At 38.8% G+C, this 16,943-nt stretch overlaps 1 protein-coding gene across 1 annotated transcript; it reads right to left on the bottom strand.

The window, feature by feature from the left end:
* Positions 1-2,300: 2,300 nt before the first annotated feature.
* On the bottom strand, positions 2,301-15,942 carry LOC122646168 (probable ADP-ribosylation factor GTPase-activating protein AGD8). The gene is made up of 7 exons (XM_043839660.1): positions 15,733-15,942; positions 15,477-15,595; positions 11,563-11,998; positions 11,118-11,375; positions 3,190-3,315; positions 2,860-2,961; positions 2,301-2,596 (listed from the first exon to the last, which is right to left on the bottom strand). Exons 1-7 carry the CDS (start codon positions 15,799-15,801, stop codon positions 2,489-2,491), a joined length of 1,218 nt encoding a protein of 405 aa, XP_043695595.1. The 5' UTR covers positions 15,802-15,942; the 3' UTR covers positions 2,301-2,488.
* Between the last annotated feature and the right edge of the window lie 1,001 nt (positions 15,943-16,943).

Below are 16,943 nucleotides of genomic sequence, written 5' to 3'. Positions count from 1 at the left end.
GCCAATTTCTGTTGTACTTGGTCTTTGGTCATACTTATTGTTCCTTCTTAATTCTTACATGTCATGTGTTTTCATAAATATCTGTGATCAATTTCTTTCTGGCTGCTTTTTCAATCTAGTCCGAACATGGATGGGTTGATTCAGTTTAAGGGCCAACCAGTTCCTTTTTCTATGTTTTAAAAAAAATTATTAATTTTAAAATCCAAGTGTCCAGGGTTATAATCCTTACCCCAACCTGAGGGCCATTAGCCCTATAGGGCTGAAATAGGAAACCTTTTATTTTTTTGTAGAGAAATTGCATAGTTGGTTAATGTTTTTGTATTAAAAGGACTGGTTGTAATCACTCTATATGCTTTTGTGCAGTGCTTTGGTACGGCTAGATGCCATGTTCATAAAAACCTATCGTTCTGCATATTGGTTTTTTATGTTTTTGTAACTTTGTATATATTCTGGAGGCAGGTTACAGAAGCTTGTATGAATTTCCTTTTTGGTTAACACAGGCTTATGAAATGGGAAGTTGGAACTGTTTTTCTAGTTATGTAATTATTTTGGAGGATGGAATATTGAAACTCCTTTCATGGTTGTGTTTAATAATTTTGGAGAATGAAGAATGGCACAGGTTTCGCATGTTGAGAATCCTTTTTGGTAAATTTCTGTTTGTCTTTAGGCATGTATGAATGAAACTCTAAACATTTAAACTGTTATTCTGGTTACGCGTTTAGTCACAGCGATTACCCAAAAAAAAAAAAAAAAAAGGGTTTAGTCATAGCATTTTGATAAATGGAAGATTACAAGTGGTTAGTCTTTTTTGTAAATTCCTAGTTATAAATTTAATGGGATTTTCTTATTGAAACCCCTCAAGTGTCAAATAATTTGTAACCTTTTTTTTTTCTTCTCCTTTTTAGAATGGCACAAAAATATGTTTCACAATGAAGGTAATAGTGTTATATCACATGTGTACTCAAAAATGTGCATGAGGATGATACTTTTTTATAATGACATAATGATGTGTCATTTACAAAATAAAAAAATTTGGAATTTCTCTTAAATGTTATTTTTTTAAAGTCTTTTATATTCCTCTCTTAATTTAATTTAGAGGCATATCATAAAAAATGGATGAATGGAATGGAATTCTTATTCTAGTCAGATGACACAGTTTATGTATAATGCATTTGGTAAGCGTTTTTTGCTTGAATTTTCTGGGTTAAAAGTGCATTATGAAATAGAAAAGAATTGAGTTTCAAAATGTGTTTATACCCGGAATCTATTTCAAAAATGCATACCAAACATTGCCTAACATCTAATTTTTTCCAATACCAATGAAGTTCTACTGTGGGCTACAAGAGTTGCTTGTGTAAACGACAAGGTTTTCAAAGACTCAAAAATGGGAATATACACCACATTAATCACCACTATTTGGATTTTTAAAATTAATAATTTCTTTTACAACATTCATAAACAGCATATGACTCACAGGAGGAGAGAAAATACACCACTAATCACGATGTGGGAAATAGTTTCAACAGTGGAATTCATACGATACACCATTTGCATCAACAGCAGGACTCACCTGTTCATCAAGAGAGAATGGCAGTGCAGAACCAATTCAGATCCTCTACGGTGCGCTGCCCTTAGCGGCGCACAAACAGGGTGCTCTGCAATGACTGCCTTACCCCGGCTCGAACGCTTTGCCCGAGTGGGGGTAAAGCGGTCATTGCAATGCACCCTATTTGTACGCCACTCTGGCCGCTACGGACAGCGTGTGCCATACATGATCTGGATCCGTGCAGAACCCACAGGGCCTTCTATCCAAAATTCTCAACCAACCCCCACCCCCCCCCCCCCCCCTCTTTTTGTTTTTTTTACATGGTTTATACCTCGAACTAATCAGACTAGCCTTGGTTTCCTGCAAATGATAAACGCAGGGCATCAAGGGCAAGAATAAAAATGAACTTAAACGTGGTAAGTAATAAAATCCCCTAGACCATCTAAAAGATTTTATTCACAGCTCAAAAGCCTACCATCTCTACAAAATGATTGACAACCTTTGCCTTGAGCTAAGACAGATAATTCAAGAGTAATAAAATAAGGAAGAACATGGTTAGATTGCAGTACAGCCATCTGCTCCATAAATCTGAGCTCCTATGTACTTTTTAGTAGAAGAACATGAGACTTTTGGTCAGTCCAAAGATGAAATATGATCAAATCGTTTTCTTTCTGAAGTATAAACAAACATATTCATGAGCACATACAATGAACGTCGACAGACCAACCCCCCCCCCCCCCCCCTTCCCCTCCACTACAAGAAAAGCTTGCACCACCCAATGGGTAGCAACTAGGTTTAAATCTTATTTTCATTTCCAATGAATTCTCATAATTTTGTTTTTTAACATTGACTAGATTTTTTTAACTACTACTTGTAACAAGCCTCATCAGACATCTTTGTACACGGACATTGGACCATCTTGATGCTGATGCAGTTACTTCCTCAAAGGATTCTATCCTGAAGATCTGTTATAAAACTAGAAGCAAAAGAAGTGAGCTTCTTCCCTGTCTCTCCTGCAATGTTCTTAATGGATGAAATATCCTGTGATGCCTGTAATAGAGCAAAATGAGAGCGGTTAGCTGTACATAAAATCAATCAAAGATTCCTAGTGATACATGGTCAAGTAAACCACATACAGTCTTTTATCTTCCAAGCTGGCATATGTATTCTATGGATCTATATACCGATTTAATAGCTTGACATGCACAAGTTTAAGCTAAATTTTCCAAATTGATATTCATCCAAAAAATAAAGTTCTAAATTGGTAAACAGCTGGAATAGGGAGCAAAAAAAACATAAGTGTCAATTTCTACCTGGAAGGAAATTCGATTAATGAGATCAGCTGCTGTCAGGTCTAGTCCGGCATCATCAGCATTATGACCAAAGAGATCAGCACTGGAGATGGCCATTGAACCCTACAGAGGATAATATTATTTAAAAAAGGGTATAAAGTATGAGAAGGCAACCATAAGAAATGTAGGCTTCCTAAAAATATGGAGATCCGAGTCTCATCATGAAACAAGTAGATATGCATCCAGAGTAGAAAGTAGATGATTAGATATTTTAATTTTTAACTTCAATGTTAGGACCAAAAAAAAAATTAAAACTATAAATTACAAACTATTATAAAAAACACACATTACCGAGAACTTCTGCAAGGATATTTGAGCTTCCATGTCACTGGCTTTCTTCTGATCCCCAAAAAACTGGGCTGATGAGATAGACTTGGCATTGGAGAACTTTTTCCTTGCTTCATCAGTTTCTTGAATCTGAAAGCAAAGAGGAGAAAGAATGCAAACAAGTATTAACAAGGAACTTCCACCGCAGAACCTAAATCATGCCCAACTAGAGCAATCGGCGCCAAGCCAAATGTTATACTGGAAATACAGTTCAAATATCCTCACCATTATAAACTTCAAAATCAATCAAATTCTACTATCAGAAGGAAGCCATGCTAAGGATGGAGTTCAGGGTCTAGTGCGGCAGGAGAGGATCAATTTTTTGCTGTTGTTTTGGAGAGGGGGGGGGGGGGGAGGGGGCGTGATATTCCCAAGTCAACAAAAAGAAGATTATCATTGGCAATAAAACATTTACCTCGGAGGACTGGTAACTTGGGAAACATATTCATGATAATAGTGCACAGGGAATCTATAAAGGTAACCTTTATGGCTAGAAGATCACCTGGGGAATAATTATAGTCAACTTTCCTGCTAATGTTACATATCCTGTATGGTACATCAATCTTTTAGAGTTGTACGGCCAGCAAAAATGGTGGCCTTTCCCTCTCTAAACTCTTTTGGAAATCAAGGCTCCCCCAAATATGTACCCGTGAGAGATAGCAGAGGAAAGTTGATGCAGGAGAATCTTGGACCGGGCCAACCCAATTGGTGCACTACCTTTGACCGACCCTGCCAACCCAATTGGTGCACTACCTTGGACCGACCCAAACCCAGGTGTGTATCAAGATGGAGATGAACCGGAGGATCCAAATATGATTCTGGTAGATATTGAGGATTTTATTATTTATTTTATTGGGATAATTATGTAAGGAGATCTTTTAATTTGTGTAGGGTTCATAGGATGAGATTTAGTAAGTTTTAAATTGTCTTTTTTTTTTGTTAAGAATCCTAGAATAGATGTTTCCTTGTTTAAGTCTTTTATTTTCTTATTTATATGTTTGTAACCAACGTATTGAGAAGATTATTGAAGAATGAATTGAAGCCTAAGGCTGTGTGCGTGTGCACTCCTCCCCCCCCCCCTCTCTTCTTCTTCTTGTTTTCTTTCTCCCCCCTGCAATTCTGATTTCTTTCTAGCTTTTCCTTTCTCCTTTCCGATCCCCTATTATATGGTATCAGAGCCGAAGGATCCCATCTTCCTCCTTCCCATCCTCATCTCCATAAGGGAAGAATTGTCTTGGGACCCGTGGTCCTCGACTTCTACCTCTACCCCTACCATGCCCATTGCTTTGGAAATTATCTCCCATTCTGTCATAACCTTCAAAGTGGTTGTGACGCTCATGATTGACATGATTCTCTAGATTAGGAGTTTCTGCCCTATGTTCAGTGTCATGAGTATTCCTCATCTCCATAAGGGAAGAATTGTCTTGGGACCCACGGTCCTCTACCTCTACCATGCCCATTGCCTTGGAAATTATCTCCCATTTTGTCATAACCTTCAAAGTGGTTGTGACGCTCAAGATTGCCATATGATTCTCTAGATTAGGAGTTTCTGCCCTATGTCCAGTGTCATGAGTATTGTAACCTTGCTGTCCGTCTGAGTTTGGAACGGATGTCTCTACGACAGCCAGTCATGTTGTAATGGCTTGGACATTTTGGTCAATGGCATGGAGGCTAGCACCTTGTGCTATCCATTCTGTCCTACTGGCAACCAACTCTACATGGGCAGCTTTAAGCAAATCTTGATTAGCTTGAAGAGCCTTCAAGGTCTCTTCATTTTGTTGAAGCAACCTTGCCCACTGTTCAGGTGAAATTCGAGTATCGCCGTATCAGGAGGGGTAGACATGCTTTGGTAATCACAACCACTATGTAAAGGCATGCAAAGGTGATCAAACTTACTAGGGAATATGAACCAGCACCAACCAGGCAACCAAACTCAGGCTCCAATACCAGAATTGATGTAGGCTGAGTAAAAGCTCTATGATCAGATTTCGACCCAGGCAGTTGAATATCACAATGAAATCAACGGTCCGACTGAATGAAATTCCATTATCAGATTTCGACCTAGGCAGTTGAAGATCACAATGAAATCAACGGTCCGAACGAAGAATTGACATTCCATGATCAGATTTCAATCCAGGCAGTGTCGTTGGGTGATGAACATCAAGAAATCGTGACGATTGATCGCGTAGTTGATCCATTTGAATATGTGCTTTCCCATGGTTACCTCAATCAATAGTTGGACGTGAACTGATAGCTAACACCGATCGCACAATTTTGATTCTCTCGTTCTACAAAACTCGTCGACGAGTTTTTCTGAACTCCGGGAGAATTGATGCAAGAGAATCTTGGACAAGGCCGAACCAACTGGTGCACTACCTTGGAGCGTATCTAGATGGAGATGAACCGGATCCAAATATGGTTTTATTGTGCTAGATATTTAGGATTTTATTATTTATTTTATTGTGATAATTATGTAAGGTAATTTTTTAAGTTGGGTAGGATTCATAGGATGAGTTTTAGTAAGTTTTAAATGTCTTTTTTTTTTGTTAAGAGTCCTAGAATAGTTGTTTTCATGTTTAAGTCTTTTATTTTCTTATTTATATGCTTGTAACCAACGTATTGAGAAGATTATAGAAGAATGAATTGAAACCTAAGGCTGTGTGTGTGTGCACTCCTTCCCCCCCCCCCCTCTTCTTCTCATGGTTTCTTCTCTTTCTCCCCCCCCTGCAATTCTGATTTTTTTCTAGCTTTTCCTTTCTCCTTTCCGGTCCCTCATTAAGAGTTGTGCTTCTTTTTTTTCTTCTTCTTTTTTTTGGGGGGGGGGGGGGGGGGGGAGGGAGCTTTATCTTTCACCAGGTGTGTCTTGATGCTTATTGAGTTTTAAGAGGAGAGTCGTCAGTTCATCCTTTACTCTTTTCCTGGAAGCAGTTTGGGCCCACTTACCAGATTTATTTAGAGTCACAATTTTGATTCCCCCAAATGAGGTTCAAAACCTCATGGGATCTTGGCATGTCTCCCTTCTCTCAGGAGTGAGAGTTCCATGTTCTGTTTCGTACTCCTGGCTACTGATTGGTCCATTTGGGAGGAACAGAATAATAGGGTGTTTAGAGGATGGGAAAGATCCACTCAAGAGTTAATTCAAGTTATCGTGTAGGGCTGCACTATTTATTATTTTATGAGGCATTGGAAACCAAGTGGTGTCTTCTAATGAATATGTAATTTCCTCTGCTTAGTTTTTATATATATTTCTCTTCATCAAAAAAAATAAAAGAAGTGGTGTCTTCAAGGACTGACTGTCTGACTCTATGCAGATTCAGCACCCTGGTCCCCTCCCTCACCCCACCGCATCAAACTGAGTTGAGGGCAGTACCTTGGGTCATCCAAAGACAGCAGGTATGGGGGCCTTTGGGAATCATGCTAGTGACATATTGCTGGTATTCTCAGGTCCTGTTGGCATGTGTGATTCCACTAGTGCAAAAGAGAAGGTGACAATTAAGGGATTAGAGCTCTCTCTCTCTAACAGCTAATTGGATGTGAAGCAGCAGGAGACTTGTCTTCTGTGATTGGATGGGATTCTGCCCATAAAAGTGGACCTTGGCACTCTCTATCTTATTATAAAAGCGAGCAATTACCCTTCGCTGTATTGTCAACTATATGCCTTTGTATTCCTTCTTTTACTTGCAATAAACTTTCATTGGTCTCAACCCAAAAGGGGGGGGGGGGGGGGGAGGGGGGAATCCGATATCACCGCAATAACATCCACTTGGCAAATATGGAACACATATTTAACACATGTTTTTCCCTTTCATTAGGGAAACTGAAGAAAATGATTATTATATTTGTGTGACAGAACATCCAAACTAAATCACTTGTTGCTAAAGAAAACATATCACTAACAGGAACACGTCCAAATAATCAATTCCATTAAATCTTAAGCAACATTCAGACAAAAGGATTGACTTAGACAACTTAACTACCTAACAATTAACCCAAATAAATAAGGAAACTTCCTCCAGTCGCAGGCTGCTTTTGGAAGAATTCCTAACTAACCTAACTCTTAAAGGAGAAGCCAAACAGGAAAGGAAAAACTCCTCTTAACATTGGCTGACTTGGAGTGTCCTAATCTATCTTAAAAACTTAATTAATAAAGCAGAAACCAACCCAAAAAGTGTCCTAAATAGATAAACAAACTCCCACCACTTGAATGGGGATAAGATTCCTCAAAATCAGGAAACCTGGAAACACAAGCTGAAAAACTCTTCCAAAATTGGGCCCCACAAGTGCTGGTTTCCAGGTTTGAACCTTCCTTGGGTCATGGGCTTGGTTTTGAACCAGAAAACTGACCGAAAACCAGAACCATGATCATGCTCCTGCACTAAAAGGGTTTGGTTGCCTTGTGAACTAAGCAATAAGCATGGACATGGGACTCGCTGGTTTCCCAATTCAACCCGGGAGGGACCTCAGGTTTCAAATTTGTAACCCGACCCAGGCCTGATAAGGATCATATCAAAATCCTCATCATTTGTGGAAGAACAATGTTCAACACGTCCTTTTTTCTATCTTGGACATAAATTATTCTTTTGTAGATCATCTATATGAAATGCCCAGATACCCCACCATGCAATCATCTAGTTTACACATAGAGGATCTTGTTTGCTCAAAAAGATCTTGCACCTGGTGCAAATAATCTGAAGAACTAGAGCTGCCCAAGAACACCAAATCAAATTTGAGTATGGTTTATCATAGAAGGAACACTTCTTGAACTTGTTTTTTTTTTTTTGGAACACTACATTAGAGAGAGAGAGAGAGCAGGGTACCACAACTTAATCCAACCTTGCCATCTACCTCCAAATCTCTTCTCTTATTCTCCCTTTTTTTTAAGTTCTGGAAGGGGGGGAGAGGTAAGAGTAAAAAGAGCGTACCCAGTGCGCGAGGCTCCTGCCACTGTGGGGTCTGGGGAGGGTCATAATGTGTGTAGCCTAACTCCTGCTTCGCTGACAGGCTGTTTCCTGTGACTCGAACCCATGACCACTTGGTCACTATGGAGCAACCTTACCGTTGCACCAAGGTCCACCCTCTGGGGGAGTCAAGAGTGTTGGTGTTAATAAGCTACTTGTGTTCCAAGTTTCATTCTGTACATGCCAGATCATGAATTAGTAACTCCATCCAATCTCCAAAAAAGTCCCAATTGTTTCGAACTTTCTATTTTTTGAATGGGATATTTACGGAATCTGCGGGGGTGATCCAGAAAAGAAGACCTAGATCTGGTTTGACCAAAACAATATGGTGGTCGAAGGGCTGAATAGCTCATCATAATTGTTATTCTTTCCCTTTCTTCAGTAGAATCCCCGGTCCCAACTGTCATTCTTCTCATCATGTGCTCTACTTAGTCCTAGTTGATGTAACATAAGCTTAATCTATGCTATATTGTATAGCAATTCTCTCTCTAAGCGTTGGATCCCTTTATCCAGGGAGAAGAAAAATATTTGCTGTATGAACAACATCAAGAACATTAAGGTCTTAAAATAACGTCTGCCTGAATATGCTACAAGCTGTCTACTGCTCTCCATTTAGACAGTTAGACCTCTCAACACATTTTGCCCTGACTGAATTCCTAGATTCAAAGAGAAGTAAATACAACATGTACACCAAATTACAAAAAAAATAGGAGGGTCGATTGAAAAATACAGAAAAGTTGTGGAAGGTTCTTCCTTTGAATGTATTGCACCAAAACATGTAATCTCTCTCAAAGAAATAGATTATGATCAGGTTAGGAATCACTGCAAACTGAAACATGCAAAAAAATAAAATAATAAATTTAAGGGAAATTTACACATACCCCCCTGAGGTTTAACGAAAGGATATTTTCAACCCCCAGGTTTGGAAAATTCTGCATACCCCCCTGACGTTTGCAAATGGTAACAGATAGGTCCATTCCGTCAGTTCATGACTAACACTGTTAAAAAATAGACTTGAACTGACGGAATTGCCCTTACACAAATTTTTAAAAAAAAAAAAAAAAAAAAACACCTGCAACTCATCTTCCCCAAACGATTTTGGGGAAGATGAGTTGTAGGTTTCAAAACCCTTTCAACCCTTACTGAAATTAGGGAAAATTTTCAAATCCACTCCACCTGCAACTCATCTTCCTAAGAGGAATCTCATCAGGAATGAAGTGAAGACATGAAAAAAGAGAGAATTTAACGACTTCAAGATTGCCATGCTTGACACAAAAATCAAAACAGATAGAAGTAGGCCAATGTCAGATTAAGAAATAGAACAACCTTTCCAGAAATTAGAGATTAAGAAATAGAAGAACCTTTCTTCTTCTTCCTCAATGAAAGACTAGGCGGTAGCTCCAAACCTCGAAGAGAAGAACTCCATGCTATGAGGTTCACTCGAGCAGAAATTCTGGACTCAAGTACTAAAACCCATCTCTATTGGAACCAGCCAACAAACTCGAGGTTCAGCAACCTAAAAAATCAAGGGGTTAATTTGACAGGAAGCAGCACCTGGCGGAAGATAAAGAAGAAACGGTCGCCATTAGCTATAAGGTTTTCTAAGCAGAGGATTTGGGAAGGTCAATCGAAGCAATCGCAAAGGTTTCAGAATTTGGAAAATCCAAAGCAAAGATTGCATTTTTCGTCCCTTTTCCTTTCAATTTGTGGGAGAAAGAGAACAGAAGAGAGCCCAAAAAACCAAGGAAGACTTATCCCTTTTATGAAATTCGAGATTCCTGCAAATATTGGAAAACCACTTAGCTAGTAAAAATTTACAGTGTCAGATCTCCAGTGATGCTGCCCTTTTCGCCGGTTAAAAGATCTCGGCTTTACAGTTCTTGGCTCAGATCTCTGCTTCCGAATGGAATGGGACTTATGGTTTGTATCAAAGGATACAAACAAACCGTTAAGGACCCACTTTTTGAGAAGGGAAAATATCTTCTCCCACGGGATCTGACCCTCTGGAATGGAGAATGACATTTTTTATTTTTGGTGAAGATGGAGAAAGATATTTCAGACAATGATCTTGAATCCAGGATAGAACGACTGCTTAAATAGTAGGTGGCGATGATGGAGCAGCAATTTGATTAGGTTTTAGAAGAAGAAGGAGAAGAGGTAATGAAGGGGTGAAGAGATTCAATTCATTTATTTAGTTTTGGATGCTCCCAATTTTAATGGTTTTTTCCTTGAATTAGTGCATCAACACAGCAAAACCTGCAAATCATCTTCCCCAAAATCGATTGGGGAAGATGAGTTGCAGGTGTTTTTTTTTTTTTTTTTTTAATTTTTTTGTAAGGGCAATTCCGTCAGTTCAAGTCTATTTTTTAACAGTGTTAGTCATGAACTGACGGAATGGACCTATCTGTTACCATTTGCAAACCTCAGGGGGGTACGCAGAATTTTCCAAACCTGGGGGTTGAATATATCCTTTCATTAAACCTCAGGGGGGTATGTGTAAATTACCCTAAATTTAAAAAGAAAATTTTCCAAACTCAAAAGTATTTCACAACTTGTTTTGGCAACTAAGAACACTGTCAAGGGGCAGAAGCATGGATTTGTCCAAAAGAACAAGTTTCTGAATGAAGCACAGAGAGTAAATTGCATAAGCAGCAAGCCAAGGAAGCATAAATTTGCATACACAAAATTAGGAAAGCTTCCCTATCTTTTACGGTCAGTAGTCCAGAATCCTGGGAGTAATCACTATTACTTTTAAGCTTGAACAATCACTAAACCACAGAGAACAAACAGGGCTCCAGCTTTTGAAGACTTCAAAATTTTATATTCTACAACTGAATAATGAAAAAGAAGTACCAAGACCATACAGATTAAAATCAACTAGTTCTACTTAAAGAGTCCAAAGGTCATATAACCTGCAAAATTTTAAAAACTTGCCTGAACTTTTGAATTGGAGCTTGATTTTTTCTGAAATCCGTTGTCCATCCCAAATTCAGCAAAGAAACTTGATGACTTAGGAGGGGAAACATGATTAATCACATGTGTCCCTCCAGAACTGGTCTCAGCAGGCTGGACATTCTCCACATAATCGAAGCGAGAAGGATAAGATGAGGAAAATGTTGGTGTAGCATTCGCGGAAGTTGCTACTGCAGGAGCTGGTTCTTCAGGCTTCTGGTCATACAAACTCTCATTTGGCTGAATTTAAAGAATAATTTCAATTATTCATAATGTGTAAATCAATTCACCAACATATTTTGGGAATACACTTCCATAAACTGGCATAAACCTGCAACTAAAGAGATGTGCCTCATCTACTTTCATTATGTGTAAATTGATTCTCTCAGTGACTAAGATATTCTTACTGGTCAAAACAAGGGCATACCTTTGTCGTAAGCTTCCGGACACCAAGTCCTCCAGTCTTTCCGGTCCTCTTTGCTCCAAGGGGCTTTTTAATGGAACTGGCAATAACTGTATGAGAAGGAGCTCTAGGTGAACCAGTAACTTCAGGAGTTTCACGTCTTCCACTAAGACTTTCTTTTGGAGCTTCAGGGAGCTTGACATCAGAGAATCCATTAACAGCATTCACTGACTGAGAAGCAACAGGTGATGAGGGCAAACCAGAATCTTCTGCCATGCTTTTGGCAACTTCTTTTGAAAGTATTTGCCTGTATAAGTCAGCAGCTCTTGAAGTATACTTTGCCTCAATTTTTCCTCCATCAGTCCATCCATGCTGCTTAAAGAAAGCCTGTGCTCGGTTGTTTCCCCCAAAACTCATCATCTTCAACTGCTCTGGGGTCCATGAGTCCAGATTTGTAGACCTGGGTAAACAGAAACTAGTTCCTCAGTTCAATATTATTTTAAGCTCTTAAAACTAATTTCTCAAGCAATTAAGTATATCTCAGTTCTCCCTGAGATTAAGGCATTTATACTTAACTCAGGTCACTCATCCTCTTCAAAAGAGTAGATTGCGAGATCTACTGAGTTGTAACAGTCGATTAAACAACCAAATTGAGGCCCAAATTAGCATACTGCAATTAGAATCATTCACAGTTTTATATAAGAGATGCAGATCCATCAGGATCGATCTCTAAATCTTCAATAGTCCACATGGTATAACCCATGCTAGTTCAAAGTTCAAACAACCTGTTGACTTTTTAATGTTTTTACAATATAAAGGTCCATGGCTTAGAACATAGAAAAGAGTGCAAATCTAAGTCGATGACACTGACAGACTAATTACCTGGTCCAGTATGTTTATGAGACATCACTCTAAAAATGCATTACTAAAGCATCTGTTTATAATGCTTGATTTCTGAAATTGGCCACTTGCACTTGAACTTTCATCAGAAGAGTATAAATTAATCTAGGGTGATAAGCTGATTTACCATGTATAACGACCATTGTCTTAACTCTGAAGTGATTCTTTTTATTGAAAGGCTAAGACTTCATGGTTCTTATAGACCTATAACTCATTAAAATTCCATCTAGTAAAACCACAAAAATTATAAATCTCCAAAATAATACATGGGAATAACACAAAGGGAGCCATCGCGACACCCATCAAAGAGGTAGTTCCCCACTCAGGAGCTACTTTGCCATATTCTGAATACAATGATTTTAATAACCCCCTAGACCAGTTTGCTTTGACAAGCCCTAGAACTACCAATCTAGGGCAGCAAGCTGATCTTTGCTCCAGAACATACCAGTTGTTATTTCTTGTGTTTCTTGCAAAAATTATAGTCTCACTAATGAGGTATTCAGATGCCAGAAAGAAGAGGAAGAGAGGGTCCTGCGATATCTTGAAGACCAGGGTCTATATAAGCCAAGCGGTTCATGGTTTGAACCAGTATTCTGGTTCAACTGAACTTGTGGTTCAAGGTTTGATTCATCTAAGACATCAGCAAATCATGAGCTAGTTTTTAGGAGTTTGGAGTTTTATCCTTTATTATATGTCAGATATTGGGTTTGTTTAGGACACCTATTCACAGCCTGCAGCTGGAAGGGTTTCCTTTACCAGTTTGGTCATTGTTTTAACAGTTGAGTTAGTTAGGGACTCTCCAAACACAGCTTGTGGCTGGGGAGTCCTAGTTGGTCTATTTTGTTCCTTTTTGAGTCTTCTATTTACACACTTAAAAGCTTTAGCCTCCCCCATGATTTGATTATTTTCTTAATTCTGTTAGCTATTATTCACTACTGATCTGTTAGCTGTTGTACTGCCCTATTCTAATTGAGTTTCTGATTATGAATTCTAGACTTGGGATCTATTTCAGTTCTGCTTTCAAAATCTTCTTTTCAAAATCGATTCAAACTTTATACTTGAATACAAAGTCTTAAAATCTCAGCTTTGGCTCTGAAATTTCAAAATCTGAATTCAGATTATTATTCTGCTGCTACTATTGATTCTAACCATAGGTTCAATTCTGTTTAACTGATTCCACCATCGAGTTCACAGTCCTAGTTCAGCTGCAACTCTTTCAATTTTGTTTCTGAATCAGAAATTCAATTTTACTATTTTATGGTATTCAATCACTAAATAATCTCAGTCTAGTGATCTATCTAAATAATAATTCTGGACACTTATTTCCTCGTATCAGATTCTGGAATTCTATCTGGATTTTAGTTTCCTAATCACAGTAGGAAACCACCATACCTTTGCATCCGACCATTGGATCACCATCCGACTTTACTGGACTATTTTCCCAGTGAATAGACCACTTGACCATAGTATCAAGTCAATCTGGTTGGTCAACCGTAAGATATTGAGTTTTTCTTAATACGAACTTGGTTTCTATCCTTGTGATTCTGGTTTTCTAAGGAATTTCTGAATCCTATTAATTAGGGAACCCAGAAACCCCATTGCTCAATTTTAGTAGAATGAACTCACCCCATTTCTAGCCTGTATGAAGCAAGGTCTTAACACCTTAGCTGTTTACTTTAGTTAAACTGGATGGTGGTGAATGAACTTAACTGTCTTTTCATTTTAATCAAAAACCAAAAAAAATAAACCACAAATTTACATCTGCTATGAAGATCCAGTACCTTTTATTTCTTCGTAATTCATTTGGCCTTCCCTAGGGATATTCTCAGATTCTTGTAGGCTTGACATCACATCCTATCTCCTAAGAATGGAAGCTATCATGGAATTATACTCAGCCAGTAAACATTTAGAGAATGTGGAAGAGGCATAAGAATAGAACTTTCAAGATTTGTTTGGAATCTCCCTTGGAAGTTATTGGCATCACTATGATGAGAACAAGATGGAAGGTGATAGTGGAGTATTTGGCATATCCTATTAGACCATAATGAGAAGCTCGGTAGAGGTTAACAAATATCCCTTTTCTCCCTTTTAGTGAAGCACTACCACTTTCTTCCTCAAGCTCACTCCATTAAGCTTTTTTTTTTCTTTTTTCTTTTTTGAGGGGGGTGTTGAGGGAATACTCTTCAGGTAACCCAAAACGAGGCCCTATTTGTGTAGCCCACTCATACACAGAAAATCCTAGTAGCCTCATATGTGTGTTGCCATCATCTTATTATTTCACACATTCCCCATTTGAGACTTGGAGGTGGATGCTGTTTAAGTGGCATTCATCTGCCGGATTTTATCCTCGATAAATATAGAATATAGAACCCTACAAATTCATACACCAGATCTTTATGCTTCTCTAGGAATATCTCATTCTGATCATCAGATGGAGGACTAGATCTAGAAATCTACTGATGAATGAGCAAGAGATAGATCTAGCTTTAAAGTAGTCTTTTTATCAAGGTAATCAAATTTCCATGAAACTTTAGTTGTTTATGTCAGAGAGTGATATCTTGTTTGTCGTCCCACTTGGTAAGGTTTCTTTTAGCTTTCGATTGAAGTGATTATTCATTTAGAAAGAAGGGGGAAGAAAAGATCTAAGTCGAGCCAACTGCTCTACAAGAGTTATTATTCCTTTTGTTTGACGCTGTTTACAAACAAAACAATAAACACCTCCTAGCTAGCTAGAAACGGACTACCGTACATTCAAATCTAGGTCTGCATTCTACACAATACAGTCCAGAAGCAAAATATCAATGCATGCAACACAACCATGGGGTTAACACCAGTTACCACCTCATCTCAACCAATCGACAATATTTAACACTTAAGAAGAGATAAATCAACGTTGAGCTACGTATACAGGTTCTTCTAGATCAAATTATCCAAAAGGAACCCATTCAATCGGGCATGAATTGAGAGCTAACCAAAACAAACAGTATACCGTGAATGATCATCAAATTAAAGATCCCTTTATCTCTCAATTAAATTACCTCACGAAGCTGATGTGAACACCTAGGCTTCGGTGAACAGCGGAGCAATCGATGCAGAGAAAAATCCCATACGTAACGGACGCCCATGTCGGATTCTTCGCATTACAATCGAAACACATCTGTAACACAAAATCGAAACATATAAACTATGAGATCCGAAAAGAATTCGTCCAGATCTGCAACTCGACAACCAGATCTCAAAAACAAAAATCAATTTTAAACCAGAACAAAATTAAGATAAAAAAGAAGAAGGTACCTTGTTATCTGACTTAGTTTTCAGCTTTCTGAAAACTGCGGTTTTGTCACTGAAGCTTTCGGAAGCCATTTCTGAGAGATAAAAAGAAAAAATAGAGAATGAAAGACAGAGAAGCTAGAGAGAGAGTTTTCCAAGAGGAGGAAGGGTTTTCGAACCAGAACACCTCCTCAGGGAAAACGAAGAATATGCGTAAACCCGCGATTTGCTGTTTCGGAATTAGATTTCGTATAAAGGAAAGGACGGAAACTATTTATGATATATTTGGTTCGTATTTACATGAAATGACGAAGTAGTCCTCTCTGCATTTCCCAAATAGTTAAGGTACCGAAGTAGATGACATATATACCCTTGTCGGACTGTAGTCGGTGGATGGGGCCACCAGCAGGCCCACCACTAGTCAACGTCTCTTCTGTCGTCTCTGTTGGATCTGTTGGTGACAGCGACGCTTTGATGCAAACACGTGTACACACGATAGGTCCACGTAGGTTGCCAGCTAAGAAAATTAACAAAGCTGAAGTGGCTGCCAGGGCCGGTAGGAACTTTGCCAACCCCATCTCTTATTAGAGAAGGTCCCACGTAGCATCAATGGAAGGTCACCAAAGTCCAAACGGTACGCATCGTCCAACTACTTAAAGTCGCTGGAGGCAAAATGCCAAAATGAAGAAGAGAGAAGGACTAAGACGGCCGACCAGATCCAGTAAAGCTTGGAAGCTTAGTTGTCACATCCATTCAAAAGGGCATTTGTACACCGAGACAACATATATTGACAGCTGGACATCCATTCAAAAGGGAATTTGTACATCGAGACAACATATATTGACAGCTGTTCTCATTTATAAGGTTTTTTTTTTTTTGTAAGTGGAAATTTTATTTCAAAGGGGGGAGGGGGGAGGGGGGAGGGGGAAGAGGAGCGCAAGGCATCGTCATTATAAAGATCCAGGATCCAAGGAGAGGATAATGCCCACATAGTCTGTCTTGCCACAGACAGGGCCCTCCAGGCTAGAAAGTGCGCCACACAGTTCATATCTCTAGAGATACAAAAAAAGGAGTAATTATCAAAGTGGGAGGATCAATACATGAATGTCATGAAGGGTGTTCATTAAGGAAAACAACCAAATCAGCATTATCAGACTCAACCAGAACTTGAGAGTATGCCATTTCCACAGCCTTTTGAAGTCCTTTAAACACCGCCAACACTTCGCCTGCAATTA

Source organism: Telopea speciosissima, chromosome 11 (genome assembly GCF_018873765.1).
Source record: "Telopea speciosissima isolate NSW1024214 ecotype Mountain lineage chromosome 11, Tspe_v1, whole genome shotgun sequence".
NCBI lineage: Eukaryota > Viridiplantae > Streptophyta > Magnoliopsida > Proteales > Proteaceae > Telopea > Telopea speciosissima.
Note: the sequence above shows the minus strand (reverse complement) of the source record. Positions and strands in the feature narration are given on the sequence as shown.

Excerpts from the sequence above, each read along its gene's own strand:
- LOC122646168 (XM_043839660.1), bottom strand. The coding sequence starts at position 15,801 with ATGGCTTCCGAAAGCTTCAGTGACAAAACCGCAGTTTTCAGAAAGCTG. Across the intron at positions 15,596-15,732 it reads AAACTAAGTCAGATAACAAG|ATGTGTTTCGATTGTAATGC; the intron begins GTACCTTCTTCT and ends TTTGTGTTACAG. Across the intron at positions 11,376-11,562 it reads TCCGGAAGCTTACGACAAAG|CCAAATGAGAGTTTGTATGA; the intron begins GTATGCCCTTGT and ends CTTTAAATTCAG.